The 17,529-nt window shown below is 36.3% G+C and overlaps 1 protein-coding gene across 3 annotated transcripts in view; it reads left to right on the top strand.

The window, feature by feature from the left end:
* Positions 1–16,240, top strand: part of ZNF148 (zinc finger protein 148) — a 41,973-nt gene extending 25,733 nt beyond the window's left edge. For all 3 annotated transcript variants that reach the window (XM_058839966.1, XM_058839968.1, XM_058839967.1), the window contains 3 exons: positions 519–602; positions 6,503–6,621; positions 6,947–16,240. In XM_058839966.1, the coding sequence (XP_058695949.1) occupies positions 519–602; positions 6,503–6,621; positions 6,947–8,536 (1,793 nt within the window). In that variant the 3' untranslated portion in view covers positions 8,537–16,240. The remainder of the gene's footprint in view (positions 1–518; positions 603–6,502; positions 6,622–6,946) is intronic.
* Positions 16,241–17,529: the final 1,289 nt, after the last annotated feature.

The raw sequence follows: 17,529 nt of genomic DNA on the forward strand, positions 1-17,529 counted from the left end.
TCAAAAGAATATCAGAAAAAAAAAATCAACATATATTTAATAAACTGAAGAGCTAACTGTTTACAAGGTTTCTTTTCTTTCTTTATCAGAAAGTAATGGGTTGACTTGTAGCCTAAGTGCCAAAAATTGACCCCTTTGTAAAATGTGCTGCGGCTGTTTATTTGCCAGATGAGGTATCTCTCTGTTCGGAGAAGTGAAAAAGGTACTTACTGTTATAATAGCTTGCCAGTGTCCTGAATGCAGTCTATGCCAGCATCCTGATTGATCTTGCTCATGAGGAAATTACAGCCATTCCAGATCACTCTTCTGTGCTAGTCTTAATGTGACTCTTAGGATCATGGAGAGAACTCTGCAGTTCATATCCGTAGTAAGGCAAATGTTTTTTGGTATCAGGGTATTTTTGGAATTCGCTCAGATGCTGGTGTTTTTAATAGACATTTTAATATTCCTCAAAAATAGTTATCAGAAACAACAGTGTGTAGTTATTAACTTATGGATGTGGAATTATATTGTTCAAGGTGAAAAACCATTTCAGTGCAGTCAGTGCGACATGCGTTTCATACAGAAGTACCTGCTACAGAGGCATGAGAAGATTCATACTGGTGAGTATAGTGCCTTGAGTATCTTTACTGGCGTGCTTAAAAACTGTTTCCCCACTCAGGCAAGGTTTCTGGTAATAAATATGCAGCCTAAAACCCTGACATAGTTTGTTTTAATTTAACACGTGTTACAAAGTTATAAAGCTTTTTAAAAGAAATTAGTTTTGTGCTTTCAACTTGTTCCACTTTCCTTTGGCTGTAAAATGAGTATGAAGTCCACTAAGCAGATCTGAAAGTAGTTTTCTATAAATAACCCCAGAGCAACAAATCCTGAAGTTTGTGCATTCATAAAAGTCAAAGTTCGTTAACCAGTTCTGTCTTTTGTTGTATCAAGTTAATTCAGACAAGGGGGACTTCCAAATCACATTTCCATAGATTTATTTGTTTGTTTGTCTGTTTGTTTGTATTTGAATTTGATGGAAAAGTGCCAGGACTAAAATGGCCAAAATGCCTAACCCGAAAGGTATTAGTATCAGCTTTTCTTTTCACATTTTTTCTTCTTTTGGGTTTAATTCAGAACTGTTCTAAAAAGAAGAGTCTTAGTTGAAAAATACGCAATATAGGTCAAATAAGGCCCGGAGCTTTAAGCCAAAGAGAGTTGAAGTTTATATATGTTTAATTTTTTTATCTTGTTGCACCACACAGAACCACATTCTTTAACAGGTTTGGTTTCATTGGGTTTTTGGCATTTTGGTGCATGGCCTTTTAATCCCTCTTTAAATATTTTGTAATATGGTCCCTTTTGGACTAGATGCCAATTTCTCAGCCTCTTTTTCAGAAAAGCAGAGCTGGTGAATGTGCACAGTGTTTCTTGGCTGTAGCATTTAAATGGATATGAAAGCTACTAACACGCAGTGCAGTGTGTGCATGTGGAAGGGTTGAGAGGGAAAAAAAACTTTGCAAAATGAATTTTCGGAGCAGTGTACAGGGAGTTACATGCACAAATGCCCTGTTGTTCATGGGATTTTTGTATCCTAGGTTGCCATGAGTCCAGACTAAGTAGGTTTCCTTCAGCCAGTCAGGCACAGAAGAGTCTTCCATTCTTCTGTCCAGTGTCTTTGTTCTGCTCCTAGTCTTTCCTCTGGCTCTGAATTGGTGAACCATGCTGCCTCCACTTTGTGTAGATACTTATTCTTGAAAAGAATGCTTATTCAGTCCCTTCCATCTATCTACCCCCCAACAGGCAAAAATTTAAGTGCAGTCTTCACATTTTTTAGAAGATTTTTCTTTTTTTTTTTTTCTTTTTTTTTTTTTTTTTTTCAAATGAGGATTATTCCCTGTACTTGGCTTTGAAAATGAGAGTCTGGGCAATACAGTTAATTAACACTTGACTGCAAATATTTTATAAATTGATTTAATTATCTTTTAAAATTTAGCTTCTAGCTCTAATGAGGAATCTGTGTCAATTGTAAGCTTTGGAGGGAGGGGGTGGGTGTGGTGGGATTGTAGGTTTTTATGCCAGCTCTTACATATGCTAGTCTTTGTTTAACAGAGAAAAAGGTACCTAATTTAACTAATTAACCGTATTGTTATCTGACTTTTTTACATAACTGTATTTCCTCTCCTCAGCATCCTGGGGTATAGTTTGGTTGTTTCTCAGAAAGTACAAGATGGTGCTTGTGTTTAACTTGTTAAATCATGGATGTTTTCCTAGGTGACAGCTAGTAATGATTAGGAGAAAACACATAAAACCCAGCTTCCAGGAGTGGCAGATTTTTTTCTGAAGGCTGTTTAGGTAACAAGAATTTAACTAGTGTTTAATTTTTGGCTTTTTCCAGTTATAGTGTAGCTAATTGGCACTGTGCATACCTGTCTGTGCTTTCACCTCTATATGTCAGTGTTCACTACTGGCCCTTAGCTGTTTGTGTAGTCAGACTGTTGTTCAGGGCTGCATAACTAAACCCATCCAGAAAAACTGAATTTTCAGCTTGCTTCTCTAATGAGAAAGTGAGCAGTGGGTCTGTGTTTTACTGTGATAAAAGTAAAGATCTGTTTGTATTATTCATACCCAAAAAAATTTTTATTAACTTTATTCAATACTTTTTTTATGTTACATTTTTATCTCCATGAATAATATCTCTTCTTTTAGTACCAGCTTTTGTACAGTGTTCAAAATGCTGATGTGGAACAGGAAATCTCTTACTCTTTTAAAGATTTTTATCAAATTTTCCAGTTTATTTTAAACCAGTGAAGGAGAGTAGAAACAGGTAGAAGCCCCATTACAAGCCTGTTACAAGCCCCCAGTTACAGGTGCCCCAGCTATTTCCAGTCTGATTTGACTTTAGTTCTCTGAACCACTCCTTCAAAGAAAATGTTGTGAGGGGGTTAGGAAGCAATCAATGAACAGCCTTATTCTGTGTAAATAATTAAACAGTTGCATCTAAAAGCAGACATTGCATTAATACAAAATTTGCTTATAATTGTGTGTAGAGGAGGGCAGCAGTGTTGGAACCCTGCTGCTAAACTTGTCCCTAATGATATAGAAAATTGCTATTTTAGTTGTAAGAGAGGGAAGAGTCACTGATACGAAAATATTTTCTGTTTACGAGGTTGGAGAAGATGCTGAATGTTCATTTCTTTTTTTTTTTTTTTTTCCCAAATATGTCTGCTTACTTTTTGCTTAGAGATGTTTCTATATACCTTACTCCACTCATGTTCATGTGTCCTAATTGTGTAAGCCAGCCTACTTTCCATTTTAAACACAAAATCTAAGATTACATTAAAAAAATAAAACACCATTGGGGCTAACAATTCAAGTGCCTACTTGTTCAGTCATGCTGATTTTTTTATTGCCTTCTTTGGTATTTTATAATTTGTTTTTTTTGTCTGTTTAGACTTTAAAATGCCTGGGTTTGTAATTGTTATAGCCTTCATACACATAATATTTGTACTACACTGGATGAATAGTTCTATTGCTTGATTTTAATAGATGCAAACATAGACACAGCACATAGGCTGTTTTCATAAATAATGCATTAATTGTTGTATTGTATTTTTAAATTTTGAGGGTTTTTTATACATCTGATTCTTTCCCACTCACCAAGACATTTCAGAAAAATGTGTCCTGGATTCTCCCTGCATTATCAAAAGGCTGTTATTAATGATCTCCTCCATTTGCAATAGATCCTGTTTGAAAAGTGCAACAAAATTGCGGAAGGCATCTGAAGTTTCTGGCTTCTGCTAGGATGAAATTATTATTGGAAGCCTATCTTCATATTAATTTTTAATCTTTTTCTAACATTATCTTCCATATGAAGATTAAAGCCAAAATTAAGTATGGTGTCAGTTTCACAAAGGTTTTCTTAATCTTACTTTCAGAGTGTTCTAGAATTCTACTTAAAAATATTATTTTCTGTACTGTGCTGAGTTAACTCCAGGGCAGTGTCCCCAGATCTTTCTCTCTCTTAAGGCATGGCCAGCAGTGCATTTTTATGTGCCCTGAAAGTCTCCAAAATAGCTGGTGATTGTAATCCACCTAAAAGCCACAGACCCCTGTTTGGCCCTGTTTAAGCCTTGAAATGGGAATAGGTAGCTGGGGAGTCTTCTGCCAGCAAATAGTCAGCTTGAGTAGGAAAATGTTAAGGCACTCCGTGTGCATTCACTTACAGAAATGAGTGTAAGGCTGCAGGTAAGTGCATTAATGAAGTGTTCTGCATTTCCTGGGATTGCAGGATGGCTCCTCAGAGGGCTGTTCAAGGCCAGAACAGGATTCAGCTATCTTGCTTTAAGGCTCAGGATAGTTTTCAACCCAAACAGCCACTCAATTCTCTAAAATAGATCTAAGGTAGCATGAAAGCAAGCTTTGAAACAAAGTAAGGAGAGTTGTTTGAAGGGGCAATTTAAAAAAACCCCACAGAATAGTGGAACAAACAATAATTAGCAGGGAGTAGGTAGTCTTCAGAATGGAAGAGTTCCCATGTATCAAACAAGAACAGTAAGGTCTAAATGTCTTGCCTCAGCATCCTGAGAATGGAAGGCAAGAACTGGAATTTGATTCAGAAAAATCTGAACAGGCTTGTTGGGACTACGGCACCATAGTTGTGAGGGTGCCTAACAAATAAAGAGAACATGAAGAATGAACCTGGAGTTTGAAAGTTAAGAAATAGGCCAGAGAGGAGGATTTGCTTGTAGGCAGGATGAGAGGGAATGATATGATAGGTGTTAGAACTTACAAGGGGTGTTGAAAAAAAAGCAAAATTTTATGGTGCTTACTAATAAGCAAGAAATGGTAAAGTTCTCTAAGTCAAGTGAAAAAAGAGATACAGAATGCTGGGGCTGTGAGCCTGTAGAAAAAGAACTGATGGAAGCTGAGAGATCTGAGGAGAGGAGATAATTTGATTTAGGAGAGAATAAATTGGAATTTCTTCATCCAAGAAAGGGATTGGCTGAGAAGCCACATGGAGAGGTAAGAATTAATAATTGGAAATAGGACATAGGCTTACAAAGAGAGAGATTTAGAAATTGCTTGGAATTAAGGAAGTTGAAACTCTGCGCATTTAATGATCTGACTAGGAGCACATGTGTGGGTGATACAGATATTTTCCATAGTTTCTATAAATACTGGAATCTTATTTTAAGGTACTGTATTGCCATTTGTTGAAGGATGTGGATAAATTTCTCTATTCTAAATGGAAAATACAAACTGTCAACATTTTAAATAAAAAAAAATCTATTAATTTTAAGTTTTAAACTTTAATAACTAATTGTTGGTAATTCAACAGTTCATAACATAATTAGTAAGAATAAAACTACCTCAGAAAATAGCAGTAGTCTGCGTATTTCTGGAAACAAGACATAAATAAATGGTTCATATCCCAAAAATCAGTGCAATGCAGTATCCAGAACAAAGAGGGTTTTGACAGATGCTGCCAAGACAATCCCTGACCTCTATGTCAGCCCAAAAGATTTCATAGTAAATACTAAGAGGAGAGATCGCTGTTGTTCAGGGTGAGTTCTAGTAAATAATAGTGAACTTCTACAAAAGCAAAACTAACTTTTCAATGCATTTGAAATTTTTAGGTTTTGTCAGAGAAACCTAGAAAAAAAATATCATAGGGAAGATGTAAGGCAAAAGTGAAAAGAAATAAAAATAGCGTTACTCCCTGCTCAGAAAGGATTGTTCTTTGTGAGGAAAAATAAGGGGGGGAACTGAAGATGAATTCAGGACAGTGCATATTGTCTGAACGAGTATTTCCTGAAAGTAAAGAAAAAAACCAGAGACCAAAACAAGCAAACAAAGTAAGAAAAATGAGAAACCTGTAAGTATGCAAATGCAGGTTCTGCTACAGAGGTTTCTTGGGTTTTGACATAATTTAAAAAATGTTTTTAAATTAGTTCCAAAAGAAAAAAAAAAAATTAAAAATTTGGGTTTCAACCAAAATAGTAGGACTTTTTCAGAACAGTTCTCTCAATTTCATATGCAGATAAAGGAAAAAATATGGAAAAAAATAGAAGGCACCCTCCAAAATGTTATAGTCAAAGTTTGGAAATGCATTAATTCTCTCCTAGAAGGGATGGGCTTGAGTTAATGAGTTGGTGAGAGGACTGAGGTATTTTTATGCAGTTGTCTGCCCTAAAAAAGGCATACTGTAGCAATAATTAAGGAAGACCATCTTTGCAGTTCTTAATTTGTTAGGTGTGAGATACCTGCACCTGCATTAGAAAGAGGAATAAGGATTTAGTTTTAAAGGTGGGGTTTTTTTAGCATAAAAGCTTAAAGTAATTTGAGGCATCAGCAACTGAGTATTGAAAAAATAGTGATGTAAGCAAGCCCTATGTTGTTTTTCAATAGACTAAATCCTCTTACTGCTTCTAATAGAGAATGTAGTATTTGACCTGGTAATTTTATGGAAAAATGTTGATTTATTCTTTTTAGATTAATATTGCTACGTGTTTTTTATCAGGTGAAAAGCCATTTCGTTGTGATGAATGTGGTATGAGGTTTATTCAGAAGTATCACATGGAAAGGCACAAAAGAACTCACAGTGGAGAGAAGCCTTACCAGTGTGAATATTGTTTGCAGGTAAGATGACTTAGTGATTGAAAACCAAAACACCAGTTAATTCCCCAGTATTGCAGATGGGGCTTTCTCCATTTTATACAAATAAATATATAGTGAATGCTTTTTTCTGTCAATATGGGCTGTCTTGGTGCACAGGTGGAGCAGAGTCACAGCTGGCTGTGCTTGATTTTACTGACTGTATGCTCATGTGACACTGTGAATCATCAAGTGAATTTGTTAGAATGAAAGGTTTCTTTTCTTTCTGCTAACATATTTATTTTTTCATAATAAGAATGATAATAGTAATAGTAATAATAATCCTAATCACCACTATCATCTTTTCCAGTATTTCTCCAGGACTGATCGTGTGCTGAAACACAAACGTATGTGCCATGAGAACCGCGAGAAGAAACCCAACAGAAGTGCCACCAAAGTTGGCTTTTTGCCATCGGAGGAAGATTCTGGTTTCTCTACACCTCTGAAAGACAGCTCCTTGCCAAAGAAGAAAAGGCAGAAAACAGAGAAAACAAAATCTGGGGATAAAGAAAGTACAGATAAATCAGAACACAAGAAGGACAAAAATGACTATTTGCCTTTGTACTCCTCTAGTACTAAAGTAAAAGATGAATATATGGTAGCAGAATATGCTGTTGAGATGCCACATTCTTCGGTTGGTGGATCGCACTTAGAGGAAGCAAATTCTGGAGAAATACACCCACCGAAGCTCGTTCTCAAAAAGGTCAACAAGAGGAGTCTAAAGCAGCCACTTGAGCAAAGTCAAACCATTTCACCTTTATCTACATATGAAGACAGCAAGGTTTCAAAGTATGCCTTCGATCTTGTGGATAAGCAAAGTTTACTGGACTCTGAAGGTAATGCTGACATCGATCAAGTCGACACATTACAGGAAGGGCCCAGTAAACCTGTACACAGCAGCACTAATTATGATGATGCAATGCAGTTTTTAAAGAAGAAGAGGTATCTACAAGCAGCTAGCAACAACAGTCGAGAATATGCCTTGAATGTAAGTACCATAGCATCTCAACCTTCAGTAACACAGGCAGCTGTGGCCAGTGTCATTGATGAAACTGCTACAGCCTCAATACTAGACACACAGGCACTGAATGTTGAAATTAAAGGTAACCATGACAAAAATGTCATTCCAGATGAGGTACTGCAGACTCTGTTAGATCATTATTCACACAAGGCTAATGGACAGCATGAGATCTCTTTCAGTGTGGCTGACACGGAAGTGACCTCCAGTATATCCATCAATTCCGCTGAAGTATCTGAGGTGACTCAATCTGAGACGGTCGGAACAAGCTCTCAAGCTTCCTCATCAGATAAAGCTAGTATGTTACAAGAATATTCAAAGTTTTTACAACAAGCTTTGGACAGAACTAGCCAAAATGATGCCTATTTGAACAACCCGAGCCTTAATTTTGTGACTGATAACCAGACTCTTACAACCCAGCCAGCATTTCCTTCCATGGAGAAGGTCTACACATCTATACCCGTCAATAGCTTTCGGTCGGGAATGAACTCTCCATTAAGAACAACTCCAGACAAGTCTCACTTTGGACTAATGGTTGGTGATTCTCAGCACCCTTTTCCCTTTTCAGGTGATGAGGCAAATCATTCTTCTTCCTCCTCCACACAGGACTTCTTGGATCAAGTAACTTCTCAGAAGAAAGCAGAGGCACAGTCTGTTCATCAAGCATATCAAATTAGCTCCTTTGAGCAGCCCTTTAGAGCTCAGTACCATGGGGCAAGAGCTGGAATATCCTCTCAGTTTAGCACTGCCAATGGACAGGTGAACCTTCGGGGACCAGGGACAAGTGCTGATTTCCCAGAATTTCCCTTGGTGAATGTAAATGATAGCAGAGCTGGGATGACTTCTTCACCTGATGCCACAACGGGCCAGACTTTTGGCTAAGAAATCTTTGTAAATAATACTGGCACTTTAGAACACATTTGTCAAAAGGGGGTTGCTCTGTATAAGATGGAGTTCTGTACAGCTTTTAAGAGCGCTATGTTAAAACAAAAGTAAGCTGATATTAGCAAGACCAATAACTGCTTCTTTTTCTCTTTTTTTCTTTTTTTCTTTTTTTAAAAATTTTTTTCGTTAGCCATCAGTCATTGAACTGCCTGATGTTGGTGCCCCTATCAAAGGCAGTTTATTATTCACTTGTTTGAATCCAGAAAATATTTTACCTTCTATGAAATTTTAAAATAAACAAAATCCCCAGGTAAGACTTTCCCCCATGATTGTTTCCTTGCTGGTTTCCTTGTATGCTTTGGGAGGACAGTTTATTGTCTGATACTATTCACATTGTCATTTCTAAGCTTGTCAGCATAGTCATTGCTCTTCAGCAGGGAATCAAGGTCTACTAAACACACAGAACAAACAAGTAAGTTTCAGAAGTCAAACAAATATGTCTTTAAAAGAAAGCATTTTCTAGAGAAATCTTCAGTCTCTCTCAAAAATAATTTGAGACCATGTGCCCTTTATTTCTGCTTTGTATTACCTTGAGTTGTGTTTGGAGGGAAAGAAAGTGAATTCTGATAGACTAAATCTACTATTTAAAAGTCTAATTAATTTAAAATACTTTAAACACTTTTTTAAGCAAAATGCCTAACTGCTAAAGCCTTTACTTCATTCCCGAAGTAATGTGTATTTCTTTGTACAGCTGAATCTAGATGTAACTTTTTAATGACTTTTTCATATGCAGAAACCAAGATTTTGAAGTTTTAGTTAAAATACTCTGTAGATGACATTCCCAATTGCAAAATGCTTACACAAACAGTGTATTCCAAGATTTAAAAGCTGAATTGTACCTTACCCTACCTACTCATAACGATTAACATAGAGCACTTAGCCAACTTTATAGTTTTTGATTTTTCAAAAAATAAAACCATTTTTAGATGTTTAGGTTTGATACGGTTGCTTCATTTTCATCTCATACAGCAGCTCCAGTAATTCTTTTCCGTATAATTGAGATTGGGTATTTTTAGCTTCTGTAAAAACTGTTTGTTTTTTTTATTCTGTCTAGAATTTTGACAATTCCAATTACTAAATTTATTGAAGTATCCCTGAAAGCTGAAGAAGTGGGCATTCAAATTCCCTATTTTTTAGTGTTTGCTTAGTAAAAGTCACTACAATTTTACCTACCTAAACTGGTGAATGATGCTAGTGAATGGGATTTCTTTTTCCAGCCTAGGAGAGTGATCAGAAGTTTTCATTGCATTTCACAGTATAAATAAACTGCAAAGTTTATCCCTATACCATGAATATGTTTTTTTGAATAGTACTTTGTCTTGAAGTATACAGTATGGTACGATAAGTAGTTCTGTGTGCATTTTTAAGGTGGTAAGATTTGAGTAGCCTAACTATTGTGTAGTTTAAGTTAACAAGTTTCAGATTTTTGAACTGTATGTTCATTCTATTGCACCTTCCCTAAAGGGACACTGTCTGGTAGTTCAAGGCAGTTTAAGCCTCATGTAGGCTGATTAACCAGGGAAAAACACACACACACACACACACACACACACACACACACACATACACATACAGGTAGGTGTGTATATGGTGGTTTTAAAAATAGGATTTCATCCAGGTTTTTACAGCACTGTTGCTAGCTGGTGTCTCTCAGACAAAGCCATCAGGTAGGAGAAAAGATTGCATCTCAAGGGGCTAAAATATATCCTGTCTTTTAAGAAAGGACTTGAACAGGACCCACCTCTTACCAAAACAGTAGCAATATTTTTCTGAATTTTCATTACCAGGAAACTGATCCCACTTTGTCTTTTCCCTTATGATAGCACTACTACAGCACTAATTTCACTTGGTACAGTTGAGGGAGAAAGGGCATTTATTATCCATAGCCTGCTTCTTCTATTGGCAAGTATACAGTTTATATAAACTAATTTCTTAATTATTTTGTATAAGAAAGCAGGCTCTTTCGATTTGTTGGCCCTGTGTGTATTAGAGTAAGGCATTTCCGCATGCTATGACTTACCAGTAATTTTGTCTGAATATTTGGCCACCACTTGAAAAGAGTGGGCATCAAAGAAGTAAATTCCATATGGATTATCAATGATACATGTAAAGAAATTTCTTTGAAAGAATATTTTTTGAACTGATTCGTGGTCTCTCTGTTTTTCTTCCTTTATGGTCAGTTTGGTGTTTTGACCTTCCATTCTGTGTTGCCCAGAGAAAACATAAAAGGTCCCTATATCCCAGGAAACCACCTTTTGTAAGGCATACTTTGTTTTCAGTGTTCATTTCCATGACATCCTAGCTTCTGGTGCCTGAATAATACTGTGTTGGCACTTTTGTTCCTATTTGCAAGGAGATGGCAATTGTACTGTTTGTTAAATATAGCAAGGAACAAAAGGAAAAAAAAAAGGTGGGGCCATTACTGTGTTACTGCACTGCTGTGGGCCCATAGGGAGGTAAGAGGAATGAAGCCTCCTTCTCCCTAAGGGGACTGACTCAGCTTTATTTAAAAAAAGTTACTGCATTGACACTCTGGTGTGAGAATGTCATTGAGGACTCAGAGGGAGTGGCTCTCCTATGCCATCCTCACACGTGGGAATCACTCCTAGGGTGTGTGAGGGAGCAGGCTGCTGTACAGGCTGAAGGAACTTGCTCTTCCCTGCAGCCAAACTGGGATCACCAGAGGAACTGCTCTTCCTTACAGCACAATTCATTCCCCAGCCTGCTGCTGAGCCATTCCAGCTGCACTCTGTGCCTTAGGACAGGCTGTGAAGTCCCGTCTAAGCCACAGGGACTGGCTTGTAGGTTCTTCCACGCGTACAATTAAAGCAGTGGTGTGAGTAGCTGATCTGCTGATGCTTGAAGCTTTCTGCACTGGAGGAGTTAGCCAAATATACTGCTGTGATTTCCTGAGTACATCCCCTTTTATCCTGGAATAAGTGTTTATGTAGTTCTGGGAGGTTTAGCTCTGTAAAAAGCTCTTGCTTGTTTAATAATGGCATTATTTAATAACGTTTTTCACTGCTCACATTTTGCTGCTTTTAATCTGCTGCAGATGCACACTCTTCATGTTGATCTGGTCATTTTTGTTAATTTTCTCTGTATGTCTGGAAAAAAGCAGCTTTGGTTGTCTGTTCTGTTCTTGTGCTGTCAGTATAAGGCTGGGGTGAGTGTGGAGATTCCCCTGAGCTAACAGCAGGCATTCTTACCTAAGGGTTGTGCGAGCACCGGATATGTGTGTGTGTGTAAGGTGGGATTTTTGGGGATATCTACTAGTGATAGCGCAATGATAATTTTGAAAAAGAGGAAATGGATAACATTTATTACCAAGTTCTTTCTCTCTCTCTACACACACACATATATATATATATATACACAAAATACATATATATATATATGTATACACATGCACTTATTAATAGGCCATATTTTGGTCCTAAATTACTTGACAGTGTCCCTTTTAGCATGAATCTTTTGATATATTTTACCATTAATGTAACAGACAATGAAGGAATCAGCTTGTAATGGTATACTAATAGGCATTTACATTTTCTTCATTTGATTTGAGAATGAATTAATCATAAATGATGAGTTTTGGGGAGAAGGATTAACCATGTGTATTACTGTATGTTGGTTTACGAATAACAACATAAACAATTTAAATTGGATGATAAAAGAACCATGTTTATGATCTTGTGTCTCCTAGTGTTGTCTTTAGGAAAATTGTGTTTCAAGAGGAAAATAGGACAAGAAAGAATTCATGTGAAATAACACTTGTATTATTTTTATATTGTACTTGTCAGTTTTTTTGGATGATGGGAGCTTTTCATTGTTAATTGAGAAGTACAGTAAAATCTTGCTAATTCGCTGACCTCTAAACAGAGCATCTGACAGGTTTCTACATCCCTCATGGTCCTTTCCCACCTCTCTGCAATGGTCTAAAAAGTACTGTAGCAAGGTCTCACACAATAACACTGTACTACTTCACCCAAGTATACTACAGCATCTATATTAGTATACTGGGAAGTAGAAGGAGAATTGAAAACTAAATTGCAGTTGTCAAAATAAATGAACAAAGTACATTTTGTGATGTGACATCCTTGCTTTTGTTGCCTGCTTCTTCACTATTTTCAAAATTGTAATTTGTAAAGGGTTTCTAAGGCATTGCTGCGAATTATTTGGGTTCTACTGTAACTTTTGGAGTTCATTCCAAAGTATTCATGTTCTCCTATGAAAACTTTCCACCTGAACAGATCCGTTCTATTCCATGCTTGATCAGAGTATTTTTATAGTATTTGTATCATATGTAGTAACTATTTGAAATGAACCAGAATATTTGGATGAATTCACTCTGAATTTTGCAGCATTGGATTACATTATGTATGTATATTTGCTAACTAAATTTTCTTGGCTTTGAGAGCTTTGATTTTTATTCTTTGTTTGCTTGTTTTAATACCATTACAAATTGCAGGGAAAATCCTAATACTCCTGGGAATCTGTTTGGAAATGCTAACAGGCAGAAATATGTTTATGTAGTCAGTACCAGTACACATGTGAACTTTCAAATTACATGGTTGGTACTGAAGCAAATGAATAATGTTACAGTTTACTAGAGTTAAATGTTTTTTCTAAAATGAAACCTTGTAACTTTGAAAGTTCATTGGACTTAGGGTAATGCATGTTTATGTTAGGCATGTAATGCATTTAGCTGAAACTCACTTTGCAAAGGACAAGCACTAAGAAAGTATTACTGCTAATGAAAAGACATGTCTTTAATTTGAAATTGAAACTTCTGTTCAATTTGCTTTGTGTCAGGGAAATAAATTTATAGTCGCTTTTGCTCTACTCAACATACAAAACCTTCTGTTTCCTTTTTAAAATTACATCTCTTGGTAGGAAACACAAACTGAGGCAAGCAAACATTTCTAAGAGTTGTTTCTTGCTTTCCTTAATCCAATGGATGGAAAGGTAATATTGTGTAAACAACATTATTTTATTTTTTTATGCAATATCATGCTGTAAATATGATTTATCAAATAAGGATGTACCTATGATTGAATCTTTGATTCTGCACAGCTAGAGTTTATATATAAATATAAATGTGTCTTGACAATCAAGGACTTATGTCAGTCTTCCTTTATGACGTTTCTTATTGTTATGCATTCCATTTGTTTGACTTGAGTATTTGTATTGTCTGTAAAGTATGTAATGTTTTTATAGCTTGTTTAAAAACAACCAGAAAACCTGTAAATATGAACTGATCACAGTACTGCTCTGTTAGAAGGCATATGATGATGTACTGTTTGTAAGCAATAATACATGACAGTGCTAACTTGATGAGTAGCATAAGGATAAGTTCCAAAAATACCTTTGGGAGTTAATAGCCTTGTTTGAGTTAATGAATATTCTTAATCAATTTTTTATAAATAAATTCATATGTCCTCCTGCTGGAATATATAACATTGTTTACAGAGCACAATTTCAGTCACAGAGAGGACAGTCTTTAGATCTATGGCTTCATCCACTTTGAGTGAGAAATGAATGGCTTGGCTGCACTTCCGCGAGACGAGGAAGACTGCTGAGGGTGAATAGCTGTGTCTCTAAAGGATCAGAGATACTATTCTGCTTCTGTGCTGATTCCTGCCAGTTCCTCTACATAAATTTGGAGTCATTAAGTCCTGATACTGAACTGATGAGACTTGGGCCACACATAAAAAGGAATAGTTCTCTTCTTATTTCATATGCAGATAAACAGTGAACTTTTGAGTCACCTCTTCCTTTGAGTTGCATATTTTTCAAATTATGAGCTATGAGATGATGAGATGGGTTTATTCTGATAAACTAAATGTCAAACTTATAGTTTGAATTGAATAGGTATTAGACTGTACAGAGCAGCATATCTATTTGAACAGTCATCACTGCTTTAGAACCTCCCCCCCCCCCCAATTTATAAATGTATATGACCTACATTTTATAGAAAAAGAAATGTTTTTAAATGCTAGTCATTTATATAATATGTGCTTTGAAGGATTTGCTAGTCCACTTCTGTCACTTTTAGTACACTGGTATCTTTTATATGTAATGTATGCTTTTTATTATTATAATTATTATTATAATTATTATTGTAGACATTTCAGTAGGAGGAATTTTGCAACAGTATGAGGGGTTGAAATTTTCATTGTCAGAAATGAATTATACTGGACTTTGTCTGTGTAGTCTTGTCTTTCTTTAAATACTGTCTGGAAGGGAACTTGGTATTCAATAAAGCAAGTGACTTCCTTTTATTTTGAAGGCATACTATATAGTGCTGAATTGGATCTGAAAATGTAATGGATTTGAAGACAGAGAAATTAGTTCAAAATCTAGTGTACAGGAGAAATTGTCTTATGAAAAATCTGATGATATATATAGTGAAACACTGTTACAGTGAATTTCTGATATAGTGCTATTTTCCTGAAGTCCATATGCCTTCTTTGTATTTCAGTTAATAAAAGAAATGATAATTTGTATAGATAAATTTAGGATAATAGGTTTATTTCAATCATTATGCAGCGTTTCTTTATCCTACAACATCTATTCCGTCCTTTTATTATCAGACAAAAGACTGTAACCTGAATTCCATCAGTTGGAGTATGTATATATAGGTGAGAGATGGTTTTATAGGAACCTGGAAAGTATGAATTTGCATATTCCTTATGTTTCTAACAGAAATCAGTATGTGAGTCTTTCATTATTCCTGTGAAATGAGGAATTTCCTGATACCAAGAAGAGAGTGTGTGTGTGTGTGGTGTGTGTGTGTGTGTGTGTGTGCGTGTGCGTGTAGGTCCATGGAAGATGTTTGGGTCTTAAGGCCAAAATGATAAAAGTATAAAAGGATTTAATGTAGCTCAACACATGACTTACATTTAATATGTAAAAGAAACATTTAAATTTCATAACTCAAAAAAAGACAAAAATAGTTTTGCAGGGAACAAAACTATTTGGATAGCAGGCTTGACCAAATGAATTTTTTTTTTGGTTAAACTTGATATATTTTAAATGATTCTATTTCTGCCTTTATTTCTGCCCTCAAAGCAACTTAAAATATTTTGGGAGTTACTCTTCCTGTTCATTTGACTGTGAGTGTAATTTATATCATGGTTTACAAAATGTGGCATGAAGGATTGGATTGTTTTATCTGTATAATACAATGAAAGTTTGCTTTTTTTTTTTACATAATCATGGTGAATGGTATTGTATTCTTAGGACTGATTTATTCATTAAGTGACTTAATGAATTTCATCACTTTTGACGTTATTGTTTTCTTATGGTTAACTTAGTCTTTTTGGGTTTATAATACCCTTTTATGTATTGTGATACTAAGGGAAGTTATGTTTTTGCTTTATTTTTAATTAAACTAATAGTTTGATAATTTATATTTGCAAATGATGCATTTTAAATGTGGTCACTTGCTGTTTGAAAAATAAAAATATAGAATACTGTTTTATGAATAGACTTAGCAGTATTTTTCATGTTAGATAATTTCAAACAAAATCTGCTTTCTTAATGAGACAGATGAAAGCATGTAAAGATACATATTGTTGTGCAAGAACTGAAGTGGATACTTTTCAACAATTAAATGAAATATTTAAATATTTGATTTGAAACACACAGAACTTATCTGGGTTTTCTTCTCCTTTGGATCTCCTTGCCTCCTTTGATTATAGAAAACAGAATATTTGACCTTAACTTTAATCCTGGTTGTCTGAGAAGATTGCACTGAAACCACTTTAATAGAAACACCGAGTGTTAGAGCAGCTTTCCTTTTGTGATTTTTGTTTGTACTGAAGTGAGTTTGTTCAGTGCCAGCAGCTCCTCACGTACATACGAATCAGGACTTTGTTTTAATCTCAGTTGTAAGAAGGGTGAACTCGACTACTCAAGATTTCGAGTCTGTTGGATAACAGTATGCCATGTGTGCACTGCAACGTTTTGTAGCATGTGTAGTGTATTTGTTGCATAGATTTTTCCGTTGTTAAAGCAAATATTTTATAAAAACTACTGAGGATCACAGCATTTATGCACCTACAAAACCATAAATCTGCCCTGTAGCGTTAATTATTGGTAATTCAGTGTTCTCTTCTTTATTTGTTCGTGTGTGTCAGGTGTAATGTTTCTCTGAGTCTTTTTGTAGGGTCCTTTCTGGAAAATACTTGATTTTTGTAGAATGCTTGGCTGTGTTGATTTTACTTCATGTAAGAACAAGTTTTGTGTAAGGAGGTATTAAAAGTGGGACAATACCTTTTAAAGAGAAGAAAACTGTAGGGAAGCAGTGTGTGAAGAGTGGAGCTGTGATCAGATGAGCACAGCAGGAAGAGCTGCTGGGTCTGGGATGTCACCCAGGTGGGTGCAGCAGGGCCACCACCACCACCCACCTCGGGAAGCTCCTCTGGGCAGCGGTGGCTGCAGGAGAGGAACTTCTCACCTGGCCTCAGCCTGCACCCTGCTGAGGAGGTTGGCTCAGCTGGCTGGATTTGACAGAGAAGGGCACTCAGGTTTGCTCCCATGTCTTTGCCAGGGACAGCAGCCCTGGCAGCGGTGGCCACGCACAGCCACGGTGGTCACTGAGTGCGCCAGCACAGACTGAAAGAGGCTGGAGGAAATGTCCCTGCTCAGTCCCTCTGAGCCCTGGGAGGCACTGCTGTCTCTGTGCCTTTGTGAGCCCCTGGAGCAGGGTGTGAACACAGCTCCAGCACTGCTTAGGACTTGGTTTCAATCTTACCCCAGTGTGCAACTTATGGTATTGCCTTTTTAAAATACCTTGTATGCTTCTTGTGGTATGTTAGCATCCAGCCAGCATAATAACTGCTTTTAATGGTTTCATGTTAGATAGTTTTAAGTTGTGGGTGCACTCTGACTCTGCAACGTGCCTGATGGTGTAGTGTCTGTGT

The sequence above is a fragment of the Poecile atricapillus genome, chromosome 5, assembly GCF_030490865.1.
Source record: "Poecile atricapillus isolate bPoeAtr1 chromosome 5, bPoeAtr1.hap1, whole genome shotgun sequence".
Taxonomy (NCBI): Eukaryota; Metazoa; Chordata; class Aves; order Passeriformes; family Paridae; genus Poecile; species Poecile atricapillus.